General features: G+C 46.2%; 5 protein-coding genes across 5 annotated transcripts; 4 read left to right on the forward strand and 1 right to left on the reverse strand.

Moving 5' to 3' along the window:
• Positions 1-12,702: 12,702 nt before the first annotated feature.
• Positions 12,703-13,006, forward strand: LAJ45_00615 (uncharacterized protein; the record flags this gene model as incomplete). The annotated part of the gene is made up of 2 exons (XM_046110216.1): positions 12,703-12,785; positions 12,853-13,006. The coding sequence occupies 2 exons, from the start codon at positions 12,703-12,705 to the stop codon at positions 13,004-13,006; spliced, it is 237 nt and encodes a 78-aa protein (XP_045976909.1).
• A 1,766-nt stretch (positions 13,007-14,772) lies between these two features.
• LAJ45_00616 (uncharacterized protein) lies at positions 14,773-15,906 on the forward strand (the record flags this gene model as incomplete). Its single annotated transcript, XM_046110217.1, has 3 exons — positions 14,773-14,902; positions 15,713-15,781; positions 15,833-15,906. 3 exons carry the CDS (start codon positions 14,773-14,775, stop codon positions 15,904-15,906), a joined length of 273 nt encoding a protein of 90 aa, XP_045976910.1.
• An 83-nt stretch (positions 15,907-15,989) lies between these two features.
• On the forward strand, positions 15,990-16,811 carry LAJ45_00617 (uncharacterized protein; the record flags this gene model as incomplete). The annotated part of the gene is made up of 1 exon (XM_046110218.1): positions 15,990-16,811. The coding sequence occupies one exon, from the start codon at positions 15,990-15,992 to the stop codon at positions 16,809-16,811; it is 822 nt and encodes a 273-aa protein (XP_045976911.1).
• A 3,973-nt stretch (positions 16,812-20,784) lies between these two features.
• On the forward strand, positions 20,785-22,402 carry LAJ45_00618 (uncharacterized protein; the record flags this gene model as incomplete). Its single annotated transcript, XM_046110219.1, has 5 exons — positions 20,785-20,810; positions 20,989-21,227; positions 21,914-21,961; positions 22,144-22,218; positions 22,317-22,402. The coding sequence occupies 5 exons, from the start codon at positions 20,785-20,787 to the stop codon at positions 22,400-22,402; spliced, it is 474 nt and encodes a 157-aa protein (XP_045976912.1).
• Positions 22,403-24,920: 2,518 nt separating this feature from the next.
• On the reverse strand, positions 24,921-25,889 carry LAJ45_00619 (uncharacterized protein; the record flags this gene model as incomplete). Its single annotated transcript, XM_046110220.1, has 3 exons — positions 24,921-25,094; positions 25,155-25,423; positions 25,514-25,889. 3 exons carry the CDS (start codon positions 25,887-25,889, stop codon positions 24,921-24,923), a joined length of 819 nt encoding a protein of 272 aa, XP_045976913.1.
• Between the last annotated feature and the right edge of the window lie 1,209 nt (positions 25,890-27,098).

Raw genomic sequence — 27,098 nt, forward strand, 5'->3', positions numbered from 1 at the left:
CCAATATTATATTTGCCGAAAATAGGTTAAGCCACCAATTCATGATAAACATGCCGTTTCTTCTTTAATTGGGCCAAGCAAGCCGTACTAATCTAGAACAATTTAGCGAGAAACTAGTGTAACTCCATCTCCACTAACTCGGCTTGGCATATAGATGGGGGATCTTGGTAACATCAAAACGGCTCCTCCATACAGATCTTGAGAGTGTGAATTCCTCGACCACGTGCTTCAATTATCGTAGCTAGGTTATAGATTGGTACTCATTTGCCCTAAATATTTAACTCCTCTTGAACACTCACATTTCCATGAAACAAGTAGGCAGGCCCTAGAAAACCATTTCCGCTCAATTACAAGTAGATAACGTTACGTTCGAGCTCGCGCGGCGATCGTGCTCTATGTCGGCCATCTATATTGGCAGGGTAACCAGCACGAGTAAATACTTATTTAGTAGGTAGAGTACGCCTGTAAACGTATATATATATGCGTGTAGTGCAGGTACAAGCTCTCCAAGTCGATCTTCCCTAGCAGGTCGCCCACGGATCCATGCTCCGTCCCTCCCCTGTTTCAGTTGGTAACGACGAGGCTTGCATGAGTTTAAGTAACGGGCGGTAGTCTCCGTGAAATTAAATATCCGAGCGAGAAACTTCATCGTTTGTGCGTTCTTCATCGCTCACCCGGATAGCGCCCCCCCACCGAATAGTTGGCACAACATTGCAAGACCTACGTTGTGACCGGATTATACCTATTCTCAACGATGGTCATCAACTGTCTGACTGAGTGGGGCGTTTGAGCGAGTGGTGAAGATACGTGTATCTACCTGATTATGTATGATGTATATAAGTACGTACTCAGCCGCGATCGACAGCGAAAAGGTACCAACCTTTTAAATCAACGTTGTCCCAATCACAACAGTTTATCTAGTAATGGATCAGATATTTCTTATATTAAGCCAAATCCATGTAGGGAGTTACATAATTACCCTCGGCGGCTATCATTCGATACGTCACTTCATGTATCCAATTGCTCTCGAATTTCCCATCGAATCGATTCCACAAAAATAGCTCCGAGCACGTTGATGCAAATCTATGTACGTGCTTGTTCCTCGATAAACACAACTCCAAGTCTTCCCTCTGAATCGCCCCGCCGTTATGAATGAGACCTTCCTTTCCGATGTGCATATTAAAGAAGTAGATATCGAAAGAGCCCCTTTTTCTAATATGTAGGGTATGTACTCGAGCTCTTCGGTAATTATCAAACAAACTAAATAGATGAACCTTTATGGTAGTCTAACTCCTTTACTTAGATCAGTGACTTATGATGGCTCGGAGGCACTCTACTGTTAAAGGAGATTGGGCGGGGCGTGATCATGGGGCACTTACAATTGTAGATATAAAAAACAAAAAGTTAAAACGGAGGAAAGTTGTTCAATAAACATCGCATGTATGCTGATATCCGGATACTATACGTATACATATTGTAGAGATAAAGCGTAAGCCAGCAAATATCCTCTATAAAGTTCGTTAAAAAAAATTGTGACCTAAGGTCAAGAAAAACGAGTGATCGTATGTGCATGGATAACCCACAGGCCACACGCAACGAACTCCAACTCTCATTTCTCCTTTTAGGATTTGTCCTATGTGGCCTGATTCATTCATGATGAGTTAGTCCGTGGTCCTATTCATCTGAAACTCATATATCGAACGTTGGTTTTATTCCACGACTTCTGCATGTATCAACCATCATGACCAGCTGCAGCTTATTAATTTCATACTATTTTCAGAGCCATCTTGGTTCGTAAGAGCTCTATACGACTGACCGCTATTAAATGACTGTTTAGTTCTCATGAGCCTGAAAATCATCTTCAGTGTAGTCGATCGAACGTTGTGATGGTACTAGTGGTGTGTTATTCCTGGGCTACGAAGTCGGGTTGTCAGGTGTCCCTTCTCGGGAAGGGTCATATACATGTACATGTTGCTACATGAATTGATACACATACATGTACGTCATGTATCGGTGTATGTATACATTTACGTATACATCATGGGACGGTCTGACGTACACACTTACTGGTAGAACTCGCCCCATTCCAATCTACTTGCTATAGAGAATCATTGATATCGTGCTATGTTAGCCGTTGGGTGAAGTTTCTAATCATACGAACAAACAGACGAGCACCGCCCCTTGAAAGCTATAAACACCATAAATTTTTCGGTATTAATAGATTACTTTATTTGATCCACATCTCACATGCAAGTCCATGGAACGGTATTCTCCATACATGCGTCGATCAGTTTACAGCGGGTTTCTGGAAAGTATCAGCATTTGAGAGTTTTACTCGGTTAAGCACGACAATCTAAAAGAGATGTTGCACCGGTCAATCACCAACGAGGTTCGACCTTGCATGTCATAAAGATGAGTTTAAGTTCATCTAATCTTCGGTCCCTAATAATTATTTGGATGCTGATATTTCAAGACTCTGAGAAAGAAATAGAGAAAGACGTACTGGGACCCCAAGGCAGAATTACTTCTATAGCTAAAAGTCAAAATAAAAGAGAACTCAAACGATATCTCTGCGTATTCTGGTGCTAGTGCTAAACAACCAGCAAACCATGAGCATCACCACCGCACCGCATACTCCACCTACATCCTGATCTATCAGGTATCTGTTAAGAAAGATCAACAAAATAATTCAGGTTCCTCAAATCTCAGCTAAACATATTCGAGCCTAGGTAGCCACATATAATCAAGCATTTATAGGTTATTGACCGGCCTCTAAATAGGTGCAAACCACCGAGCTCGACCGCCTTCGTACCACCGAGAGTTTCAGGTGTTCTCAATACTAGCTACACTTAACATAAAAACATTAATTCGATATAACGGGCCTAATTATCTACAAAAGATGTTTACTTAATATGGTATGTGAGAGTTGTTTTAGCTAGACGGAACGAGTCATAGTTCATGATTCAGTTAATTTCCGTTTTCCTTATCCCTCTTTTTTTTCTTCATGAGAACGTGAAATAAAACCATAGAAATAGCTTAAAATATAGTTGATATAGTTTAAACTTTCACGGAAAGCCGGCATCGTATCCTCTACTATATATATCCGGATCTCAGCGGGAAAGTACCTACAGTACATGTCAATTGATAACAGTATAAACCCGAAAGCATAAAACATAGATGACAGTCATGCTATCCGCAAGTCATAATTGATTTATGTTAAGACGCTATATAATTAGGTGTTTCCTACATATCATGACTCTTTAATGGCTCTTTAACGATAGGTATGTATGACCCGCAAAAGATTTGTTGGGAACCTTATAGACAAATGCTCTGAAACGCAAACAAAACTTACATAGTTCTATCTATGCTCAAGCTCCGGGTCTTTATTGTGTCTACTGATATGAGGTCGTAATGGCATAGTCGGAGCCTAAGACCGGGACCATTCGCTGGTGAACTTTTTTAGAGCGAATCAGAATGATAAACAAAGTATTACAACCTTATCAGGACCCAAATCTCTTCAAGTTGGATATAGAAGGGTGGATACGTAGAGAACAAGCGATAAACGTGCCAAAGCATTTTCAACAAATTGCAAGTCCCACCCAAGCCACGTAAAATCAATAATGAGTACAAGAAACAGGTTTACGGGGTGAGGTGCGTCAAAAAAGAAACTGGGTAGATAAGTAGTACCACAGACACGAAAGTTTGTTTGTTGAAGCCAGCCAGTTGCTTGGATATCAGAATATATGGTTACTTTCTTTAAATCTCATGATTAACATGAGTCCCGATGCACTATACTATGGGATTAATGCAATCTCCGAGGAACAGAAATTTCCGCGTTTCGGAGGCGATTAACAGTGACATTCAACTTCTTCTCTCATGCTCCATGTTAGTCGCCAAAATAGGTCTGGGGGGTTTCTACAATATAATCTTTCAACAGTACGACCATTCAGATTGTTTCGATTTCTATATAAATGGTTAAACGGATACCGACTTTAACCAAAGCAATTCTACCACCCATTCGATAAAGTCACAAAAGTGTATTCCAATCAATTGGGTACTGATAACAATCCCGTGGGGTCACAGCAGGGTTGCTGTTGATGGAAGGATGGGGACATATGGCCACGTTTGGTAGGAGTCCGAATAGTTATATACATTACCCAACTATAACTAATTACTACATGTACCTATATTACACTTGATAAAAATTTGGAAAAAAAAAACATGGAAAAAAAAAAAAAAACGCCGAAAGCCTAGATTCGACTATTTGAGTGAGCTCTCCGGAGCAACAATCGATTAGTCCGAGGGAATTTTATTATTGTATTCGTACTTATTTTCGCTAACTAGTTATTACGGTATAGCTTTGAGGGGAGAAGGGGGGGGGGGTTCGGTGATGTCTCGAATACGGAAGTCACGACCTCTTCGTATCAAGTGGCTATCCGTTATGGATCGTCATTTCTTTTAAACCACAAAAAAAAATCAAATAAAAGTCCGGAGCTAGAATCGAAAGTTCATCTCACTATTGGTAAAAGATATGTGATCTTCGCCCAAAAAATAACTTAAGCCGTTGTGAAAAATAAAGCCGGCGTCAGCGTCGGTGCGCCAATACATAAACTTGTGATTGCGCGTGGTTGTGGTTGCGTTTGTGGTCCGACAGAAGCTGATCAAGAAGGATAAGAAGGAAGTCTTGGTTGAGACACTGCGTCGCCAAGCCCAATTCTCGGGGGAAAAAAGAGGGTGGGCGTCCAATGACCAGTATGACCGTCTCTTCGGAGGTAACAATTCGGACACACCCCGGATCCGTGATGGCCATCGCCGGTGATGATCGGAGGAGAAATTCAACTTCGGAGCCGGCGGAGGAGAAGGCCCACGTCAGCCTTTTCTTTCTTTCTTTCTTTCTTTTTTGGCTTTGGGCGAGAGCGTTACGAGAAAGCGCCCCGGCACCCTCGCACCGGATAAGAGTATATCCCAAAAGCAAGCAGCTTTTGTTTTTTCCTTCTCTCGGGGTAGGGGTATGTAGGAGTACTGTGGTACTCCATTGTACTCAGGAACCAAGTTGGTTTGCGGTTTGAGGCACGTTCCAGCCCCTCGGTGAGTGGGAGTGACAAAATCATATGACAAGCAAGACAGGATCCAGACAGGAACCTGTGTCATGCTCAGTTCTCATTCACAATCACTCACTCACTAACTAACTCACTCACTCACTCACTCACTCACTCGCTCGCTCGCTCGCTCGCTCATTCACGTCAACAATATGACACGGCAGTTGAGCCGATTCTCCCGCTGTGTCTCTCTGTGTCTCTTTGTCTCTCTGTCGTCCAGGGAGCCAAAAAGCAAATACTAATCTAGCAACTTATGTGGCTAGCTAGCGAGAAAAGCGAGGGAGGAGGGAAAAAAAAAAAAAACTTGCTTGGAAAGAGACCCAAAGCAAAAAAACGCACAAAACCGCTTTGAATGCATGGTTACGTCGTGAAATCGGAGAATTTTACAAGTAGAGCTGATATTCTCCGGCTTGGTAGCAGCAAGAGAGGGAGAGGCGTTTCAATTGCATGTTTCGCAATGGCGGGTGTTGAATTATGACACATTTTCAACGGCATTGAATTATTAGGGAAAGGCGTACATATGTGTGTAGGTACATACATGAATCCATGGGAATCGAACGTGAGTCCATATGCCCAGCTACATACATACTTACATACATGTACCTAGTGCTCTGGCTAGAGTATATTCTACATACACACAGGGTGCATGCCATGTACTCTAGTTCGGTGTGCATCAGGTTCTTATCTCCATATGCCACTGACCGAGTGTCTAAAGACCGATTCTAGCCCGCAGTAAGTTCCGGTTCCGTCTTTTGTCCGCGCAGTTTCCGGTTCTACCTGAGGAAACGTCAAATTTGGGGGGAGGGGTGGTCGTGGACTTCCATGTATGTAGTACCAATACATTTAGTCCAAAGCCGGCTCGGTCATTTCCAGGAGCGCGAGTGAGTTAGTGAGCGAGTGGGTGATCGAGTGGGTGATTGATCAGTGATGTGAGTGACACACTATGATCCCGCCCGCTCACCCGCTCTGTAATCGCAGGCAGGCAGCTAGGCAGGTACATGTATGTAGCTATCCGGATCTTCTCCATTCCAAGATTACAATATCTTGATAAGTGGGTCATTGTCGTCGTCGTGGTCGTGGTCGTGGCCGTTGTCGTAGCCGTAGTCGTTGTTGCAATGTCCTCTGCATACTTACCTTTATTTCGGCACCGAGGTTAATAGGCATTCTGGCCGAGATGTTGTGTGAGCGAGTGTGAGCGAGTGTGAGCGTGTGAGCGTGTGCGTCGGCGGGCGGTGGTTGTGGTTGCGGTTGTGATTGCAAGAGGGACCGCGGATAAGTATAATTTCTGCGCGCGTAGGGGAGTGTCGGTATGTATTAGTAGAGCACCGTACTAGCACAGCATGCGCAGCAGCCAGTAACATTTGAGCATAGGGATCCAATTGCAAACCCAACTAGAGTACACACTAATCTCAAAGCCAAAAGAATAGCTATCTGAAAACAAGAAACCAATGTAGTTTCAAAGTCACAAATAACGGCCGGGGAATATTTTTCCCTTTGCATAGCTAGTTTATCTAGACTTTTTTGTGTTGCCGAATTCCCCATCCCACCGGGAATGGCAATTAGCACCATCAGAGTACGATGAGTATGTAGGTGTACCTACATAGACCTACATGTCGGTATGTGCGCTTGGCCTCTTTTTTTTCGGTGTGTGGTGTAGTGTGTAGTTCGAAACTAGATGGGAAGTCTAGTCTAGTCGACGGTGGAGGGTTCAGTCACAACTACCAAATCACAACGTCCGTCCCGCTCACTCGCTCACTCACACCCGTGCATTGGTGCATTAGACATGTTTGCAAGAAAAACTTTATGAATCTGTTCCACCCTCTGATATGGTAAATTACCATATCACTTTTTTCCCTCTCCAAAACGTACATACGTTTTAGAAGGGAGAAGGAGGGAAGCCTATCGGCGCTCTCGCATTTTCGGTACTCGGTATAATCCGAAAATCTTAATTCAAAGGATAACCGCAGCCGCAGTCGCACTTACCTCTGCTTGCATACTTTTATCGTTTGCCTACATCAAGGTACTCTACACCCAATTGCAACTAACACCAGACAAACCCCCCCCCCCCCCTCCCCACCAGTCTGCTACCACTACGGGACCTCCCCATCTATCCGCTTTCGGACCGAGCCTCCCCGCACATACGCTCCGGCAGTCACATCCGCGCTGGGGGATGCTGGAACCTGTGTGTTGAATGATGATGTCGGTGATGAGTTGAGGTAATATCGGTACCAGTGAGGATACGGAAAAGTATCTTAACCGCCATGGCCAGCAGGAGAAACATCAATTGCGACGGTAGATACATGTGCCTATGTACTCATACAGCTGTAGCTGCCACAGGTCTGTATCTAGCATTCTTACGGTCTAGTATTCTCTAGATGTCGCTTGCTCGCTCTCTCCAAGTAGACGGCACTTGGACGTGGATAGAGAGACAGGACAGAGAGACACCGTGAGCTGTGTGTGATGTGATGTGATGCGATGTTCATCTCGCTCAACTTTACCTACTAGCTAGCTGCGCTCCAGGTACATGCTAGCTCGGGTTACTCTACCTGCGACTCTGCTTTACACAACAACCCCCCGGACGGAGCATCAATTAATATCCCGTTTAACCTATCGCTAGCTAAAGTCACGGGTGTTATGTAAGTTACAAGAGATATGCACATACCGCCGCCGGTACCTCTCGCTACTCCTGGAGTCCTGGTAAAATAGTGGTACCTTTCAGCGCGAACGCGCCGGTGATCAGTCCGTGGCCGCAGAGCCCATCAGTGCACCACGAAGACGACGACCGCTCATGACGATTCGGGGCACCAGTGGGGTGGGGGGTCTATGTCTTTCTTTCCAGTCCTCTACATCTACAGGACTTAGCTTCAATTGAGCTCATGCTCAGCTAGCTACTTTCTTAGCTACTTAGTACTTAGTTGTTGTTGCCGCAGCTGTCTGCCTGTCTGTCTTTGCTTGCTGTTGTTGTTGCAATTGAACCCCGGCCTGCGCGCGTTCTCTCGTTCACTTTTCCCAACCCCCGTCACGTTAGGAGCGATCGATGTCGGGCTCTCCTTCTAGCCTGCGAGACTAGTCAGCCACGCGAACTGCACGCGCGCGGCCATGATCCGAAATCCGAGGTTTTGTCTCTAAAACCCTTCCTCTTGTTCCAGACAGGAATTTTTTATTTATTTCCCTCTTCCTGTTTGGCGGTTTTTGCGAGAATTAAACCGGCCTTGTCTTGTCTTGCTTGTCTTGGTCCTGCCAACTACCCCCATACCCCTCCATCTCCGCCGCCTCCGACGTTCCTAGTGTGGGTATAGTAAACGTATGTGCATGTGTTGCATATCAGACAGAAATTAATTCCAAATAGGGGATCTTCGTGGGTTCGGGGAAGGGGGAGCGCGATGTTTCCCCAGGGGAGGTTTTGGGTAGACTTGGTAGTTGGAAACAGTGAGTGGGCAATATACTTGGCAGACTTGGTTATGGGCCTGGGAACTATTCCGGATCGGGATGAGTCGGTATAATTAATAGACCCAGGGGAGATTTCGAATCTCGTACATTCTTGCTTGGATCATTCACCCCCTGAGGAGCTGTGCTATCATTGGCTTGGTTTGAAGGGTAATTATCATCATCATCATAATTCATCATAGATACTTCACTTAGTAGCAGTACGTAGAGCAATATGAAGGGCCCGGACGGGGAGGATGTGTCTATCTACCGTACTTTACCATACCGCCCCTTCCCTTCGACCTGTACCTTTGGTTTGTTATGGACCCGTGTACATATAGATCGTGATAAGTCCTTTGAGCTGAGACCCTGACTGACGGGGGCCCGGGGTGGAGGGGAGGGAAAGAGCCGCCAGACCGGGCTAGACTGGAGCTATGATGATCAACCGCTAGTTATGATGTAGGGCAAAATGTGGAATGGGCTTGCTTAGCAAATATAACAAATAAAAGTGCTACAAATTTCGAATTTCCCAAGGAGATTAATGAATCCTCATAGGTGTTACTAGTAGAGTGGTTAGTAGGTTAGTAGCTATAGGGACTGTAATAAGTAAGGTATGTTGATAGAAGCTAGTATCATAGAAAGAACCCCAATCCCTCCCCATACCCCCCGGCGGCGCCTCAATTGCTCCAAACTCTGGGGAAATAATTCGCAGATGGCCGATCAAGAGCAGGCATGGCCAATATGGCCGTGCCTACCGGTGAAGAAACATTGGCGCCGGTACCTCTAGACCTATGATATTAAAGAAAAGAAAGTTTTATAAAAAAAGATATATACCATGACATCGATGATAATAATTGCCGTGGGCGTAAGGGATTAAGAGAAAGAAAGGAAAAATAAAATTTAATTAGTTATAATCTCGACCGTAATCTCAGTCGGCGACTCCGAAAAGGAATTTGAGTCCGTCCGTCCGTTCTTTTCGTTCGTTGTTCAATGAATTTATTATTATTATTTTTATTCCCCCAATCCATGATCCATTTCTCTCCAACCACCGGCGCGCCGGCGCAGCAGAAGCAACAACCATCACACCCCCCATCCCAATTCCACCCCCGTACGTCTCCCGTTCGCGTCCCCATCCCAAGAATCGAAGTGTTTTGTCCTTCACGGTGCATGTATGTACCACGATTAGCGAGAGGCTGGGTTACCTTCCGAAAGCAAAATATATAATCAATATCGAAACGGTCGTTCCGACCCTTTGAGTTGTGTGTGCGTGCAGGGCCTGTACCGTAACTGTCTCTGTCTTGCTTGTAGTTACTTGTTGCCTCCTGTGTACGGACGGACGTCGAACACTCGCCCTTTCTAGCTTTCTCGGGTCCTGCCGCCCCAGGGCCCAAATATAAGCCAAACCAAAAAACCAAAGAAGAAAAAAAACGTGGGGACTCTTACCACGTGGGGAGGGGGGGGGGTCCCTCCTTCTACTTTCCTCTATGTACTTACTCTATGGGGGACGGGGATCGGGATGGGGATAGTGGAATTGGGATGGGTTTACTGATGGGATGTGCTGCACATCAGGGCTGGCTGGCGCTGGAAAAAAGGCCCCGTCCCTTAAGGAAGAAAATAAAATACAAATGTGAGAAATAGCAATTGACGTCTGTGCTAACCCACTGAGACAGGTTTAGAAAAGAATTCCAAGCGAACGCTCTCTTTCTGTGTAACTGTGTGACGTGAGAGTCAGAGGTATGAATGCGTGCTATTGTACATGCTCTACAAAGATCGAGAAGAGGGAGACAGAGAGAGAGAGAACGGCTGCCCTGTCCTTCCCCAAAGAAACTGTTTCCGGCCGAGTAGGGTCCAGACTGTTGAAAAAATACCGTGATTTTATTAGCGTAGTGCTACTACTGGGCTAGGGTACTTGGTCTACCAGATGTAGTAGTGGTAGTAGAGTACCTAGCACGTAGGGAACAGGGAGATGATCAACTAGAGATGATTTGCGCTGCAGCCCCGACATAACTACATCGTACATAACCTATCCCGAGTCAAAGGCAGACAAGCAGGCCAGACCTAGCTTGACCCAATTAATTTATCCAGAGGAGCGAGTGATGGTATATGTGATTCGAGCGGTTGTGGGCTGAAGATTGGGCAGAGTGCCTAAAGAGTGCCTACCGCATGTATGTTATGTAGGGTGGGAGATCTGTGAAACAGTCAAGTTTCCAAGCACATCCGGACCCTGGACCATAAAAAAAACCGTTGAAGTCGCCGACTCCCCAGCTTAAGTTCGCTCGCGCACTCCGTGGAATGGGGGGCTGTGCCCGCATGTCAAGAGCCTCAAATCTGGAACATGGCCAATCAGAGGCTCTCAACAGACGAAGCTATGCCGGGGTCGGCGTCCCCTGTGTAACAGATGATGGCAAAGGCGGGATACCGACACCAACCCAACTAACCTCCTCCGCGCAGGATTGTCCCTGAGGCTCTCACTAAGGTCTGTCACTCATCATCCTCACCCCCCCTCGCTGTACCTCACCCTGTTCGCTCACCTCACTCGTTTCGGCTTCTAAACTCACCGTTCTTGCTCATCGCAGGAAGAGCTAGAAACGAGAAGGGAACTGTGGGCTCGAGCTAATACGGAAAGGGGGCTTTGGCTTCTCGTCTCCTCGCCCATATGGGGCTAGAGGCGGAAGGCTTCCAGGACCTAAAGACATCCTAACCCACACATTTCTCAAGTGACATTTTTAGCAGACAACGGGCCCGCCGGATGTCAAAAGAAGTGTGAGTGCACCTTGAGCTATACTCGCCAAACCAACCAATAAAACCCCATGGTCAATTAAGCTAATGCCGATCCTTCCCATCCCCTTCCACGAAACCCCCCCCCCCCCAGGTTCATTCTCACCACCACGACCACTACCCCCACAGTGTGTTCAGAATCCAATAGTGCTCCGTCTAGCGTCCTTCAAAGTATGTAGAGCGGGAGGTAGACAGAGAGAGAGAGAGCGTCGTGTCATCATGTCCCTTTGCGCAACTCCAGTAAAACGGTAGTTACAAACCATCATCACCACCTATCTACATCATCGTAACCATACTCTATATCAAGAGTGGGGGAAACTTTGCCTCATCGGTAAAGGAAAAGGAAAAAAAAAAACGTTGGAACTGCATCTCGGCCGAGCCCTAGTTTTGTGCGATCATAGTGGACCCTTCATGACCCCTCTCTATCTCTCTTCGATTCCCATCATTTGTAGATCTAGATACTGATCATATTGCTGGCACAGATTGCGCCTTGTCGTCCAGTTGTCAGTCCCAGTGCGCAGAGTTTTGATAGTACGTACGTACATTGTACATGGATCCCCCCCTACGTACCATACTTGAGGTACATCATTACTCCTCAATACTTGTCACTTCACAGTCATCCATGCCTGGATACGGGAATACAGGCAGATATGAACTTAAAAAAAGAACCAGGGCCACTCATAGGATACCGTGGCGGGCATATTGGGATTTGTTCTCACCGCTCAGGGCCGCTGAATGGATAGATTGATATTTACCACTTCCTTCTTGTTCTAGCAGAACAAGGGGGTGGCTTTAGCTGGATTATTGCGTGTGCTGAGAGTCACGATGCTCTGGCGATTGGGTTGATGCACGGTTATAATTGTGTTTCAGTTGACTGGCACGAATGAGGATGGTGGTTTGGTAAACTGAGACATTGCTCGTTCCCCGACCTTTCTCAGCGAACCGCAGTTACATGTCTATGCAGCGAACGTTGCCCATCAACTTGGAACATGATTGACATATCCTCCTCGAGCTGAATTGGTCTCACATTAACGCAAAAGGCGTAGCCAAGATTATTATTTTCGCGATCCAATTTACTTCCTGATAAAAGGAAAGAAGAAAAGAAAGAAAAAAACGTGGACTCCAATTGATTTTTGTTGCTTTTATTTGAAATTTTTTTCTCTTCTCGTGGATCCATCCGATACCCTTGTCGACAGTCGGCCTTTCTCACCACCATCATGATTTACGGACAATTTCCGGACTTTACCTGGGCATGTGCGGCGGAGACCTCGACATATTTTGTTAGGGACGTATTTTCTCTATCAAACACAAGTACGTGATCGCCGCTCTTTTGGCTCTCTGCCCTTTCTGCAAGTGAGCTGTTCCGAAAGTAGTGGACGGCGACCATTCAACGCTTGGCATGACCAGGTCAGGAAGCGCACCCCACGCGGGGAGTCGTAGAGATCCTCCCCCTTTCGTCGATGGAGGTTCCAAGGCTCAACGGTTGGTTGCACCACCGAGATTATGATGCATACGGGCTCAAGCATGACTTGCTGCTGCTCCAAAGCAGGAGCCGTCCATACCATACCATACAGTTCGTCTTCTGCAGACACCGTCCCATCATCATCACTTTCCTGCTGCTGCTCCTGCCTGCTCCATCACTGCCCCACCCGAGGCGGGCCTACCAAACCACAAGTCCCGGAGGATCAGAAAATTTAGAGTAGGGATATGGTATGGGAGGGCCGGATCACGTAGGCTGCACCCGACAGAGAGGGTGGCCCACGGCCGGGTATCGTGGTTCGCATCTACTCTAGCCTTGACCGTTTGCGGAGAAGAGTAGCGAGTTTCTCGTTCGCTTCTTTGACCACTCGACTTGCATGGCGCTTATTGTGACCTCTGACCCAGGCGACAGCAACCTCAGTCAGTGCTTTCTGTCGACACCTTACCCTTCCACACACACCCAATCACTCACTCGGGGCAGACACACACTCTCACCCACACTCACATTCTCACTCACTCACATCATCCTTCATCCTTCATCCTCCCTTCCCCTTCCCCATCTCCCATCCCGATCCCCATCTTCCCCTGGGGTGATGAACTGGAAGGTAACACTCGTACCAAATCTTTCAACGGTAAGCTACATGTGAACACTCGAGAACCGAGTACTACATTACATACATACATATCAATCTCAATAAAATTCTCGATGGATGGATGGAATGGAATTCTATTTTCGTCATCCAACCCTAAATGTGTTGTTGGTGAGCGTGGACCATGGCCGTGTACTCTATTGCTGCTACCGTCCGTCAGTTTCCTCTTTTCAGTTTTTTTGTCTGTCTTTCCCATATACAGAAGTAATGCAGAAAAGTAATGTATGTTCTACTGCTTACAGGCTGCTGCCTCCCACACCAAAAATAATGTCAGCTACCTGCCTACAGGAGCGCACCAACCAACCAGCTTCTCGCACACACCCTAGACGAGACGCTGAGCCGTGTTGCTGGGTTGGCTGCTACTGGGTCCTCTATCTTGGGTTAACTGCGGCGAGATCGAGCTGTATCATTTCCGTACTCTACGATTCCTGCGCGCGTTCCGTTAGGAGGTTTCCCATCAATTACGTCCTGTCCGTGCTGCAACATGCTGCTCGCTTTCCGAAACTAACCTCCCAGCTGCCGTCGCCTTACAGCGCCACTGGTATCTGTTGCAAATCGCGGAGGGACATCTGAGACCTGTGTTGGGTGGACCTCAACGACGTCGGCGATTCGGAGTCCCCTATGAATATCATTTCCATGATTGGCCGAGTCCCAAGAAGAAGAAAAAACCCACCGTACGGAGAGACAACAATCGACGTCTGTCCGACCCTAGCACAGAGGAGGGTCGTGCAGCCCACCTTGGGTGTCTCCCCTCTGGCTTAACCTGTAAATCTTTTTTTTCTTGAGGGGTGCAACAACGAAATCTCTGCACTGTAGGTCAGTCGTCAAACCTCCAAGGGCAACCTGGTTTCCTTTTAGCCCAGAACAATGTTTTGGCTACTATCCTTGCCTTGGTCGGCCAGATCAGGAGTTGATACCCAACAGATTGGAGTCGGACAATCGACAAGCAGCGCATTGACGGTAAGGGGGCTTGACTAGATATACTCTAGCTCGCGGTCATCGGGGGTGACGGATCCGTCATCGGCAGTTGAGATCTCGACACTCTGACCACTTGCCAGTGCCATAAGAAAACGGTTTGCAAATTTAGAGGGAAGAAAAAAAGCAACTCCAAGTCCCAAAAGAAAAGGGTCTAAAGCAAAAGGAATAAAAGGAAAAATATCATAGGGTACGCCAGAGACATACCGGACAGCGGGTGACTTGTCACTCAACGGGGTCAAGCGAGAGCCAGAAAGAAAGCTTTTTGATCGTTTTCTGTCATCCAGCTCTGCAGGCGACACTAGCACTTAGTGGAAAAATAATAATTGACCCCCAAAGGGCTAGAGCCGCCGTACATTACTATCATGTCCATGTTTAAATCCTCTGCATTGACCAGATCACTCAAACATTGCGGCAGAAGGATTCTCCCTGGACTCAAAAATAGCGAAAACATTGTTTACGCACGCACACGAAGAGGGAGGGAGGTTGGTTGTTGTAAGCAATTAACAGGGTACCTTGATAATAGCCGCTTCATTAACACTTCCCGCTGAGTCCCCCCCCCCCCCCTGTTGCAAATCACAGTATGTACCCAGTGATTCGGGACCCCCTCCAGCACAACTTTATTATTCCAATCTAGATTTTTGGATTTATTCTGGCCAGGTAGAAGGTGTTATGTTAACCTGACACTTGATGTCTGCATATAAGCTTGGACACTCCCGCCCTCCGTTTGGGTGGCCGAGTTTCTGGGTTTATCTCTGCGCTGTTTTATCATCCTACTTGCTGCTTCAGCTATTTGTATCTGGGTGAACACATACATAGGTATCCAACCAGCATTATCACTCCCAGAGAGACCTTTTTTCCACCCACACTTTTCCCCTACAGGGTTTTTTATTGCGCACCGTTGTGTGTTAACTCTGCAAGTTCCTTTCTAACAAGGCTCACTTGACGTACTACCACCTCCACCGAGTAACACCTCACCAAACGCTAGCGGTTCAGTCTGAATCTAGGTCACAACTAAGATCTGTGAGACACACATAATTGTCGCTGCCCATCACACACTCTGCATATCACGTCACAACTAGTCGTAGACCTACGTATCACGCAGCAGCTGCTCAAGACAGGAGAAATACCTGACCGTTGTTCAGTTAGAGTTTCGGCACTTAAGCACTCAATTTTGTGTTGGTAAGAGGTGGAGCACAGGACAACAGCTGTCTACCTATTAGCTCCATAAGAGTTTGACCTTTTTCTCGGGCTCGGACACACGCCAAGACTACCGGCGGTTTGCTTCTTTACTTCCTCGCTCAGCCATCCCCTCCGAAGTCAAGTCAAAATCCCGCCTATTAAGGTTACATAAACTTTCCCGGCTGCCCCGTTGTAAGTCTTTCCCCTGAATCTCCGCTAAAGCATACGCTAAAAGAATATAAGCCCAACTTCCCCCACCACCAACACTTTTCTCGACACATTTTCCCCTCAACATCAACCAACACCTGAACACCTGAACACACCTGGGCACCTGAACACCTAAGCACTCTAACAACACATATCCTCACTACCTTCAACAACAATAATAACTTCATCCATCATGCAGCACAGACGTGGACCATGGTCCGCACACGAGGACTCTCAATTACTCAACCTTGTTCAAATCCATGGACCTCACAACTGGGTTAGAATATCCCAGATGGTAACTTCACGGTCACCAAAGCAATGCCGGGAACGCTACCACCAAAATCTTAAGCCCACGCTCAACCACGAGCCCATCACACCCGAAGAAGGTGAACTTATTGAACGTCTCGTCGGAGACATGGGCAAGAGATGGGCCGAAATTGCTAGGCGTCTTCATGGCCGAAGTGACAATGCGGTCAAGAACTGGTGGAACGGTGGAATGAATAGACGAAGACGCTTGTGCATCCGCCAGAGATCCGAGTCTCACAACCCGGACCGCCGCTCTCACGAGCCAATGTCCCCATATTCGCCAAATACCCATTTCCACCCCCCCGGTCTTACTATCGATGTCAGCAGGAGGACTCTTGACGAGCCGTTGTCTTCCCCTGCTTTCTCTGATGGTTCTCGCGGCCAGACCCCATCTCTCATCTCGGACGCCAATTCCAACTTTTCAACCTCGCCGAGACTGCCTGAGACACCTCTTACCGCCGAGAACGCCATCATACTCCCCCCGCTAAAGGATCTTTACCACGGGGAGCGACGGGCCTCGATGCCTATTCTCAAGAGTGCTGCATCACTCCACATCCAGGAGCATTCAGCCTACACTCAGGACGATACCCGCCGGTGGGTGTCCAACACGGACAGCCGGAGGTCTCAGGATTACCACACACAATACCAGCAGCACTACGAGGTTCCCTCTTCGGATTTCCGCATGAAGCTCTCCAACTTGTGTTCATGAGTTTGGTTCACTCAAAAGGAAAGAAAAAAAACACAAAAACACAATCATTACATTTTTCATTCTAACCTTACTTTTTATAATCGATTGGAAATTTTACTTCGGAAATAAAGGATATTTTTCTTTGGGATTTTCTATTCATTTCGGTTTTTTTTTATTCTGTGGAATATTTATAGGATGTCCTTACGGCCGACCATTGTCATATAGCTCGTTTCGGGATCTCTTTTGTACTTGTTTTTATTATTTCTTTTGTACCATGGCTGGGTTTCTTGGGGGTTATAGTTTTACTTCATGGGATTATTCTTAGGGTAGGCATGGGCGGGGATTTCTCTCTGTTTTTATGGGCATTTCTTGGGGAGGGGGGTCTTTTTTTTATTTGTCTTCATCGACATACTACTACCGTCGTAATTTCCTTTTCTTGACTACTTTATCTTATTATCATCACTCACAACCGGTGAACTTTATTTTTTACTTTTTTTTTTCATTTTGAAAATAGGATTTGCACTTGGAGGGAACGGCGTTTACAACATCTCTTTGTCATTTGGGGTAACTACACTTTGGGCTTGGATGGATAGGAGAGATATCTTGTGGAATTGCCTTGGTTCTGGTTTCTGAAGCCGAAAGAGTTAGTTTAGGGATTAAACTATTATTATTCCTTATTCTCTGATTATGTTTTGTCATGGCTTTTTAGGAATGAACTGCAGATCACGGGAGAGAAAAAAGACCACTTTGAATCATTCACGTTTCCTTTCGCTTGCCCGTTTCGTCAGGATAAGTTGGCGATCGAGCTGAGTATTCTGAAAAAAATCAAAGAAGCATGGGGCACTCCACTGACCAGGCCCAAGCCAGGTAAGCACTTTCTTTTTCCTTCTAGAGAGCTAGCAAGGCATCGATCGAGAACCGGACGACCAACGAAGTTAGAAAGAGCCAGTTACCAGTAAGATTTGTTGTCGATCATTCTACCATTTGGTAGTTTTGGTTAGCAAACATGCTCTCAATGTGACTACTAGACCCCATGGGTATAATTATTTATCCACCCCCTTTGTCTCGTTTCCTATTTTGAGATATTTGGCTTTATCCTGCTGCCGCCAGTTAGAAAAGAGCAAAATTATACGAAGGAAGAGGGGGGGGGGGGGTAACAGGTTAATTCTATCAATACTTACCATGGGGGGGTTTCCAATTATTATTCTTGTGGATTTGGAACACGGGGAAGTTAGAACTTTAAGAGGCCGGCAACAAAAGAATGGCATGATTATTGCCGTTTTCCCTTTTCTTTTTTTCTCCTTGGTTATCTCTTTTGAGACTTTCCAAACAGCCCAAACAGTGTCTAGATTATTAATTTCCATCGTTTTTGTGAGCAGGACGAAGAGGTGGGAGGGGGGGTCTAAAGTTCTATGGATACAGTATCTCTCAACACCCTTCTGCGATATGATGATGGCAAGGCCAGATGAAACCCGAGACACGCTGGCAGCTTGTGCATTTCGGGACTAGGTAGTTGTTTTTCACCGAACCGCTCCTCATAGGGAGAAATGTGAAGAGACCTGTGTCTCAACAAACCTGTCTCTTTTCTCGTTGTATCCCACACTCTTCACCGGCGTGCGTACATACCACTGTACGATATATGCGGGTAGTGTGATCATGATCTTCTTCCCCACCCTCATTCTCAACTCTCCCACCTTTTGTGTCCAGGTTCCCCAACCTAGCCCTGGAATCGTCGCCGATTGGGGAGCTAGGCTGCAGGAGTCCGTCTCTCTCTCCGCGCATCGGCTCTCGTTACCAAGTGGCCATACTATTGATTAGTTAAAAAGCAAATAAATAAAAACCGTCCAGATATGACATGGAGTTTGGCCCTTCACCGGTGGTCTTACTTTTTTTTTTTGCTCCAGTAGGCCAGAGGAGGAGGGGGAAAAACAAAAGAGTCACAATGTTCGTTGGAAAGATGGGGACACACAGGACAATGGGAAATGATCACCCTCTGCTCTTTTATTTTTCCATTCCATTCCTCTGCCGATGGTATGCATTTCTCTTGATTTCCCTTCCAACTTGTTGATCCATATGAGGATGCATTGTACATCGATTAGCGGGAGTCTTGTCAAACAGAAACCAGCGATTCTGATGCAATAGCCAACGCACCACCAACCTTGCCTGCCTCGCCCTACTTACCTCTCTTCTCCCTCCAGGCCCTGCCACACCCCTCCATCTCCTTGGTCGTTGATGGCAGAAGAAACAGTTTTTGAACGGCGAGTGCTCTAGCTCTGACCCCACCATAAACGTGATGGACGTGTACAGCGGATCGGAAGGAAGGCTTGATGTCAAGTTCCTTAGCGTCGCACTTTGCGTCTACGTAAGAACTGGAGCTTGGTCCGATGTCAGTGACAAAACCCAGCTGAACGTCTGAATTGTCCGTGTCTTGAAGTGCACCGAATCAGTTTACGTTGGAAACAACCCACCAAAGCGGTTAGCCTGGGGCCATTGATTATCTCAAGATGGTTCTCGTCTCCGTCGTCCGCCTCCGTCTCCGAATTGACGCACAGCATTGACCACTATGACGCTTATCATGACGACAAGGGAATTATGGTAGACAAAATGCCAAGGTAGATAATATTTTTTCATATTTTATAATTAATCCAAAAAAAAAAAATGGTGATGGTTGTGGTTGTGGTGACGACGGCTGCTGTTCCCATTACTCCTGTTGTTGACGGTTGTTGATACTGATACCGGTGGTATTGGGGGGGGCATGGATCGAACCCACTCTACTTCTTAGGAGTGCGATCTTGGGGCCCAGATGCCGAGAAACCTGGTCGTGGATAAGAGATCTCTGGGTCTCTTTGGTTCAAATTACTTGCGCGTAACCTGGCGGACAATGTATGTGTACTCTACGTACATATATCCGTTCTAGGCTCTGCACATATTGGTACCATATAACCACCCCTGTGCTATATAATGGTTCTGTTCGCCGTCCTGGGGGGGGCTTTTTTCCCTCTTGCTTTCCTGGGAACGCGCTGCGCTCGTAGCATCATCTAACATATCGCGCCAAATCGATCCACGGATTCGAGCCGTGTGGTCTCCAGGATTGGCTCTGCGCCCGGCCCGAGCATGGATCATGGATGATCACCCTCACCAATCTGGATGATGTGCGACCGTGAAATATTGCACTATTTTTAACCCCATTATCAACCTCGGACAACAGCCACAGTTAATAGTGTATTTTCGGCCTTTTTCCCCTATTCCTATTTTCCTTCTAATAGTTCAAGCCTTTCCTCGGAACAGTCTCCCTATCATGACTGGTGGTCCGTGTACGTCCCGAAGAACTTCTTGATAGGGATCTTAGCTGTGCTAATGTGTACCAAGATTCTGGACCAGGGCGTATTATTTATTGTGTTGTGCACTTGATCTGCGTATTTGGCAGTTTCCGAGCGCATAATGAAGAATGAGTGGATGAGAGTGTTTATCTAGGATTGATATATGCCGCTTATTATATTTAATTGAGCCATCCGAGTATTGAAACGGCGACCTGGGGATGGGGGCAGGGTATGTATGGGGATGGAATAGACTCTTGTTAATATTAATATATGCGCCGGAAGAGGGTAGAGTTGGGAGTACCGGCGCTCTGGTAGTAGCAAAGACTACGTTCTAGACCTTACAGAAGCATGGCATTCTACCAAGTTTACCCGGCCGCAAGACCCTGATTCGCTTACATAACGTAACTGCAAGTTATGGTTGAGACTTCACGACCTCAACTTCACTCACATGCGAGAGCTCTTCCCTCACACCCCCTCCCTGTTCCACCTCATCCACCCCTCCTCTATCAAAATTACATACAGTTTTCTGTACCTCGTCGGTGCTGTGAGCTTTATCTTTTTCTGTTTTTGGAACCTTTTCCCTCAATTCTCTCGTTCCCCACTTTTGTCATTTACTTCCCTATACGAAAGGTACCTCAGGATATACTCCCCTACCCACTCAATAAGGCTTCATCATGAACACTGGAGGAGACGAACAACGGTAAGTGGGAGATTATTGGACTTATTTTTGTTATCATGTTTCCCTTACGTCCCGTGGTGGGACACGGACACGTTGCTTGTTCGTCGGGTTTGCAACCGCACCTGCTGTGTCAAAAGGATTCCTTGAATGTTTACACATGAACATTACGCTGATATATGTGTTCCTTGGCTCTAAATAGTTGGCGTCAGCGGGGCCAACAACCGGCGCAACGATCGCAGGGCGGTGGGCAGCGAAGGAACAACAATTCCGGGGGAAACCCAAACAGCAACGGGAATGTCTGGCAGGGCCCAAATCAGCAACAGCAGCAGCACCAACATCAGCAGCAACAACAGCAACAGGCAGCACAAGCTTACATTGATGCTCACGTGCCTGTTAGAGGGTTCAATGGGAAGGAAGTGGAGGATTTTCTGTTTCGTGGTACGTGCAAAACCGTTATTCTTAATCGTGTTTCGGCATACCGGAGATGACGAAAAGGTATCACCATAATTGGATAGTATACCTAGAGCCTTGCCTCCTAGATATTTCCTTAACTTGTTTTTTTCTTTTTTCTTTTTCTCGATTGATTTATTACGTCTTTTTTTTTCTTTTTTTTCTCGCTACATTGGGTCCCGACTCATCGCGAATTTCGGCACATTTTATTTACCTTCCTACCCCACACAAGTCCTAGATTATTCCCTTTGGGAAATCTGGGATGCCTTGGATCCGCTTATCCTTCACATATTGTCGATCATGCTTACGAACGTTTCTGTACAACCCTGCACCTTTATATGTTTTTTCTCTCTCTTTTCGTGCAACGCTGTGATGAAAGCGGTAGTTTTGTGTCATATTCACCGAAACCACGCTAGAGCGCTCTTTTTGGGATTTTGTTACGCTCTTGCATGTAGCATTGCGGCGGCGGCTATCTCTCCCTGTTACATGGCTTCCTGCTGTCTGCAAGGCGTTATTGCGGCAGGGAGGTATTTGGAGCTCGGGACAATTATTTTGCGCATTTCTTTATTGACCGGGATTATTTTCTCTTTTTTACAACATCCAATATGCATTGCTCAGATCTTAAACTGCCATTATAGGAAGTATTCGGCTAATAACATTTCTGAGGTTTGTAGCTTATGAGAAGGAAATGCAGGCGGCAAAGAATACGGGTGTTGATCAAAGTAAGTCTAGCCCTCCCCCTTCCAAGCTTATGGTTCTTCCATGAAACGTGCAAGGAATCGCCGGGATGTCAACGGCTTCATTCCCAGGCTGATGCCTCTTGAGAACATTTGGGATATCTCCCAGGTTTCAGTTGAATTTTGTAACACATAGTTGTTCTGACACTTGTGGCTAACGTATTAAGGCCAAAAACCTATGATTTATAAGTCTGACAAGGACAAAGGCTGGTCGACACCAAAGAATGCTTGGGGAACTCGAGGTTTGCTTTATACCCCCCCCCCCCCCTTTATTATCTGACGAAAATTGCATTGATATTTGTCATTGGGCACCGTTAATTGTACTGCACTGACTCTCTAGCAGCCAATGCGATGGCTTCCGGCGGCAACTTTTTGACCCAGCTCAAAAAGAGCCAAGCAGCTCTGCAGAACACCCCAAGGGATTAATTACCAGACATCGCGATAAAATTTGGAAATGAAAGGCAATCGGGGTGTTCTGTACTTTGTGGAGTTTTGGAAAAAGAAGTCTGGGCCTTTAGATGCCCATTTACAACGGAAATAATTAATTTTAGCTTTGCTTATGGCGCTTCTTGTCCCGGTGTTCTTGTTTTTTTTTTTTTTGTACGGAATCACGACTTTAAAAGTGTCCAGATAGACATAATAGGTCGCTCAGCAAAGCAGAGTGCTTGATTTTATCCGAAATCATATTTTGAACTACATACCTAGTCATGATCCCATGTAGCTGTGAATGGAGAGATTTCATTATCAAGTTTGGATTTGAATATTATTGGCTCCCGTGACTACGGATGCACTACTGCCATGGGAGGCATGTAGAATACATGCTCTAGTAGCTTGTTGCCATGCAATAATTGACAACCAATTAAAGCCAGCCTGTCAATAATTGCTTATCCAATCAGCAGACCCCCGACCTACTTGGTCGGCTGCGCGCTGTAGAACCCCCCATCGCGCCCTGCATTTTCCTCCCCAGACGCCACAAGCTAGAGTGCGGCAGCAGAAACTGGAATGATTTGATGCCCGAAGCTGTCGCGGATGTAACCACGGTGATAAGTTCTCCAGAAAGTTAGGTAGATGCTAAGAACGCGAAAAACAGGGGTGTAAATTAAATTCACCAATCCACCTTGTGATAGGCTTACGCGAATTAAAAATCATTATCGGTAAAAGGCATTATGGATTCCTGTTTTGCCCTGAACGAAGTTCAAAGTTGTGTTATGTGTGGTGGCAAATATCTTCACAGCAGAATATGCGGGAGCTGAGGTTCTCCTTGTGTCTTGTGTTACCATGGCTACAAGGGGGAAAGGCGACGACGACTTCAGCTCTAGGAACAATTTTTGGAAATTTTTGCCAACGATTTTCCAAAAAGCGCTACTGGATAGAGCTGATACTGAAATGCCTGATATCTAACAACCTTTCAAATGTAAATTTTGATTAATACTAACTAGGCTGCAGTCCATGTGTTATGTGTACTCGTGCTTACACAATGGAACTACCTAGACAATTGACAACCACGTCCACGTCTACCTTCAGAGTATTCCCGGTCCCAAGAACTCTGCAGCCAATGGCTTGCTTAAAGGGCGTGCTTTGACACGATCCACGAGTCTCACATATGAAGGTTTTTTTTAGTCTCCCTCGTTCTCCTGAAAAGCGGCAATCTTGGATAGGTCGAGATCTTAAAGTGATCAATTGCGTGGGGGCTTCAAAGGACGTGAATGTCTGGTAATTTAAAACTTGACGCCTATCATGTACTAGGCTGAGCCTACACAATTGCCAGCAGGCCTCCATATAGTGTTTTTGACTCGGGCTCAGGCCCCATTGACTCAGGAAAGGCTGGGGGTAGCGACACAATTCAACAGGGTGATTGGTTCCGTGAACGATTTCGCCTGAGCTTTGCATTCTTGATATCCCTTGATATCTGATCGTCACCATTCTGTAAGGGTTGATAACCATGGTCGAAAATGGAACTGTATTTGGAATACTCGTATGTAGTGGTGGCGTCTTATGGGTTACACAGTACTGAAGCTCCCTCTTGGCGTTCCCATCGAGTGATATTCTATGCTGGGGCGGATGTGTGTATACGGCAGATTCCGAGGAGAGTCCTTCGTACCACTCATCGAAAAAGTATCTTCCTATATAATCTCAACTAAGTCCGCATTCTAGGTCACCGCTACTGTGAGAAAGTGTGCAACAGGTTTCAAGACCGTTTGGCTCACTGTCCTCATGACTTAGGTCAAGGGGGGTCGGAACATGGACCCCTGTATTGCTCGATATGCCAACGATTGGACTGATCGCCTGCCTAATATCAAATCCACCGTTGGAGGGACACCAAATGTCTGGGTCTAGGAAACCTAGTTTAAAAACGGCAGATGAGGGTCTACAGACTATCAAATGATATCACATCTCATGAAACCATGCGCAATTAAGTATTGTGGAGGCACATTTGGCAGCTGAGTTCACCTTATCCGCCCCACTGTTTCCTTCCCACTAACGGTGTTGTGATTCACAATAAGTATACAGCTATCTGTAGAATTATTGCGGAAATGTGGCGTTGGAAAATCGCCCTGCTCTCGGCGTGATCGTCGGTCCCTGTTTCCGCAATAATTCTACCGATAGCTGTATATCCCACATCATTCACATCATTCACAAGGGCGAGGGATACTCGGTGTAGCCAGAAGCAGTATGCATCAACTACCGATGGAGAGCAAGGCCCAGGAGTGGGCTAATGGGGTAGAGTAAGCTTTGCACGGCTTCACCAGACATGCATACATTACTTCATTATTACTCTTCCGCATCATGCATTTTCACTCTCCATCAGACTTTCATATGCATGAAGTATCTACTCTAACCGTATAATTAACTTCCAGACACACCCTCCACTACTAAGTAACGTTGCAGCAAGTAATGACATGACACTTTTCAGTGAAAAATAACGGGGACTATCTCCAACTCCCTATTCCTCTCCATGTTTTGTCACACCGTGTTCATTCTTCTTAGCCAAGGCCAGAAATTTCTGACATCCCAATTTTGTAAGATCCTTCCCAGACAACTCCTTGTATCTCTTGACGATAAGGCTATATTTGTCCATGTTGGTAACTTCGGCTTCAGCTTGTTTTAGGAAAAGAAACTGCGCGAATACCACCAAAATTAATAGTGTCCATAGATAATGAAGATGTTAAGGAAGTACTTCTTCATCAGTGAGTTCCGTATCACGATCCTTGAGCACCTTCTGATAGCGCAACCGCACAGCGGTCAAGGTCCTCTCGTTTCCCGGACCACCTGCTACATTAACAAGATTGGTGATGTCTTGCCAACCCTTTCCTTCTTTCTTCAAATGAATGATGAGATTATCTTCCTCGGTCGTCCAATTGCCTTTTTGCCCGGTAGTCGATTTGGGTGCCTTGCGCCTTTTTTTCGTTGCTGGAGTAGAAGAAACGGCTTCTTCGTCCTCGGCATCTGCGCGATTTTACGCATTTAGTTTGAATGCATGGGTGATCCTAATCGAGTAGCACACCTAACTACGAGGAATACATGTATTCAACTTACCTCCTGGCTCACCACTCTCAGCTTCTTCAGTCTTCACAGTTCTTTTCTTGGGCCGCGTTGATTTTTCATTACCACCGCTCTGGCCAGGACCCCCTGCTGAAGTATCATCTGTCTGATCCAACGCTTCGCTGGCGGCACGCTTCTTGCGGACTTCAACTTTTTTTGACACGGGACGAGTTTTCAGAGGCTTTCTCTCCTGTTTGGCTCCTGCAGGAGAGGCACTAGGAGGAGGAGGGGAAGGGGCTGGCCCTTGGCCTTTTTCATCCCCCTTCTCCTCTTTGATGTCCGTATTGTCGGGTTCGGGCTTGACATTGGCAGAGTTGCCAGATTCGTCAATGGGATGGACGGATACTTGATTTTCTTCTTCGGCGTTCATCTTTTTGGTATGCTTAAGTTTCGATTAAAATGATCGACGCCTGAATACCCTAATATTACCGGTCCAAGCAGCAGTAGTATGTACAGTGCATTGCAGTGCAGCCTTGCCATCCTTATAGATCTCCGGATCAGCTCTGCAGACCCAACAAAGGGGGGCTACAAGCATCTCCCATTCTTCATAACATGGATATTCAGCTACAGAATATTCCAGTCATTGGTGAATACCAACAATCTACCCCGTAACAAACTCTGGAGAGTTGTTGGTGATGCACTAGTAATGACTATACCCTCCACATGGGTATCAAAAAAGGGGAGGAGGAGGGTGCAAAATACTACGCAGTCCAAAATAAAGTTTCCATATGTTGGTCCACTAGCTTCACGAACAGTCATTTTTTTTTTAGCTTTACGCGAAACCACTTTTTCCACCTAACAAACTCTCGTATTCGGGAATGGCTTGTGTGATCCCGTTACCCATGGGTAGATCGAGGATCGTGCGCATCTTGTGACATTACTGTACGTAAAGCTTCAGCAATATTACAAGTGTGTGTAGAACTATTTGTTTGTTAATCTGACATTGATAAACGATCCGCTAGAGCGCTAGCTGGTGTAAATTGACAAAACTGGATTTGCGGGCTGGGGTTTCAGTTCACTGGTTGGCTTCTTTGTTTTTCACCCACAACACAAAATTATGTGTCACATGTCAGTAATTTGGTAAGCCAATAGTCCAGAGAAAAGCTGCGCGTGTGCAAGGATACCGTATCCGCAGACAAGAGCACATGCTTCATTGCGTTGAGCAAGGAGTCCCAATAGCGTGGCCACCAAGAATGCCGAGTGATAATCAATGAATGTGTCACAAGATATGTAAAATGACCAATAACAGGAAACAATGTATCAAAACGTGGTATTGCACATAGCTATTGTCACTTGCGAGTTTTAGGGGGTTATCTCAGGTGGCTTATATAATCATTACAGAAAGTAGGGGCGTTTCATATCACGCAGACAGGCCGCGCCAAGAAGTGTTTCCTATGTGTATGGGCTGGATGTTGTGCTCGATTGATGCATAGAGAACTACAGTACGAAAAAATGGGATTCAGTGAATAATACGGAATTAAACCAGCATTACAAAACGAATACCGTAGCAATTTTGTATTCTTACGCATTACTAGCGCATTAACGGGAATAATGTAGCGAATCCATAGCCTTTTTTGGT

Source organism: Morchella importuna, assembly GCF_003444635.1.
Source record: "Morchella importuna strain M04M26 chromosome Unknown Morimp01GS001, whole genome shotgun sequence".
Lineage (NCBI taxonomy): Eukaryota > Fungi > Ascomycota > Pezizomycetes > Pezizales > Morchellaceae > Morchella > Morchella importuna.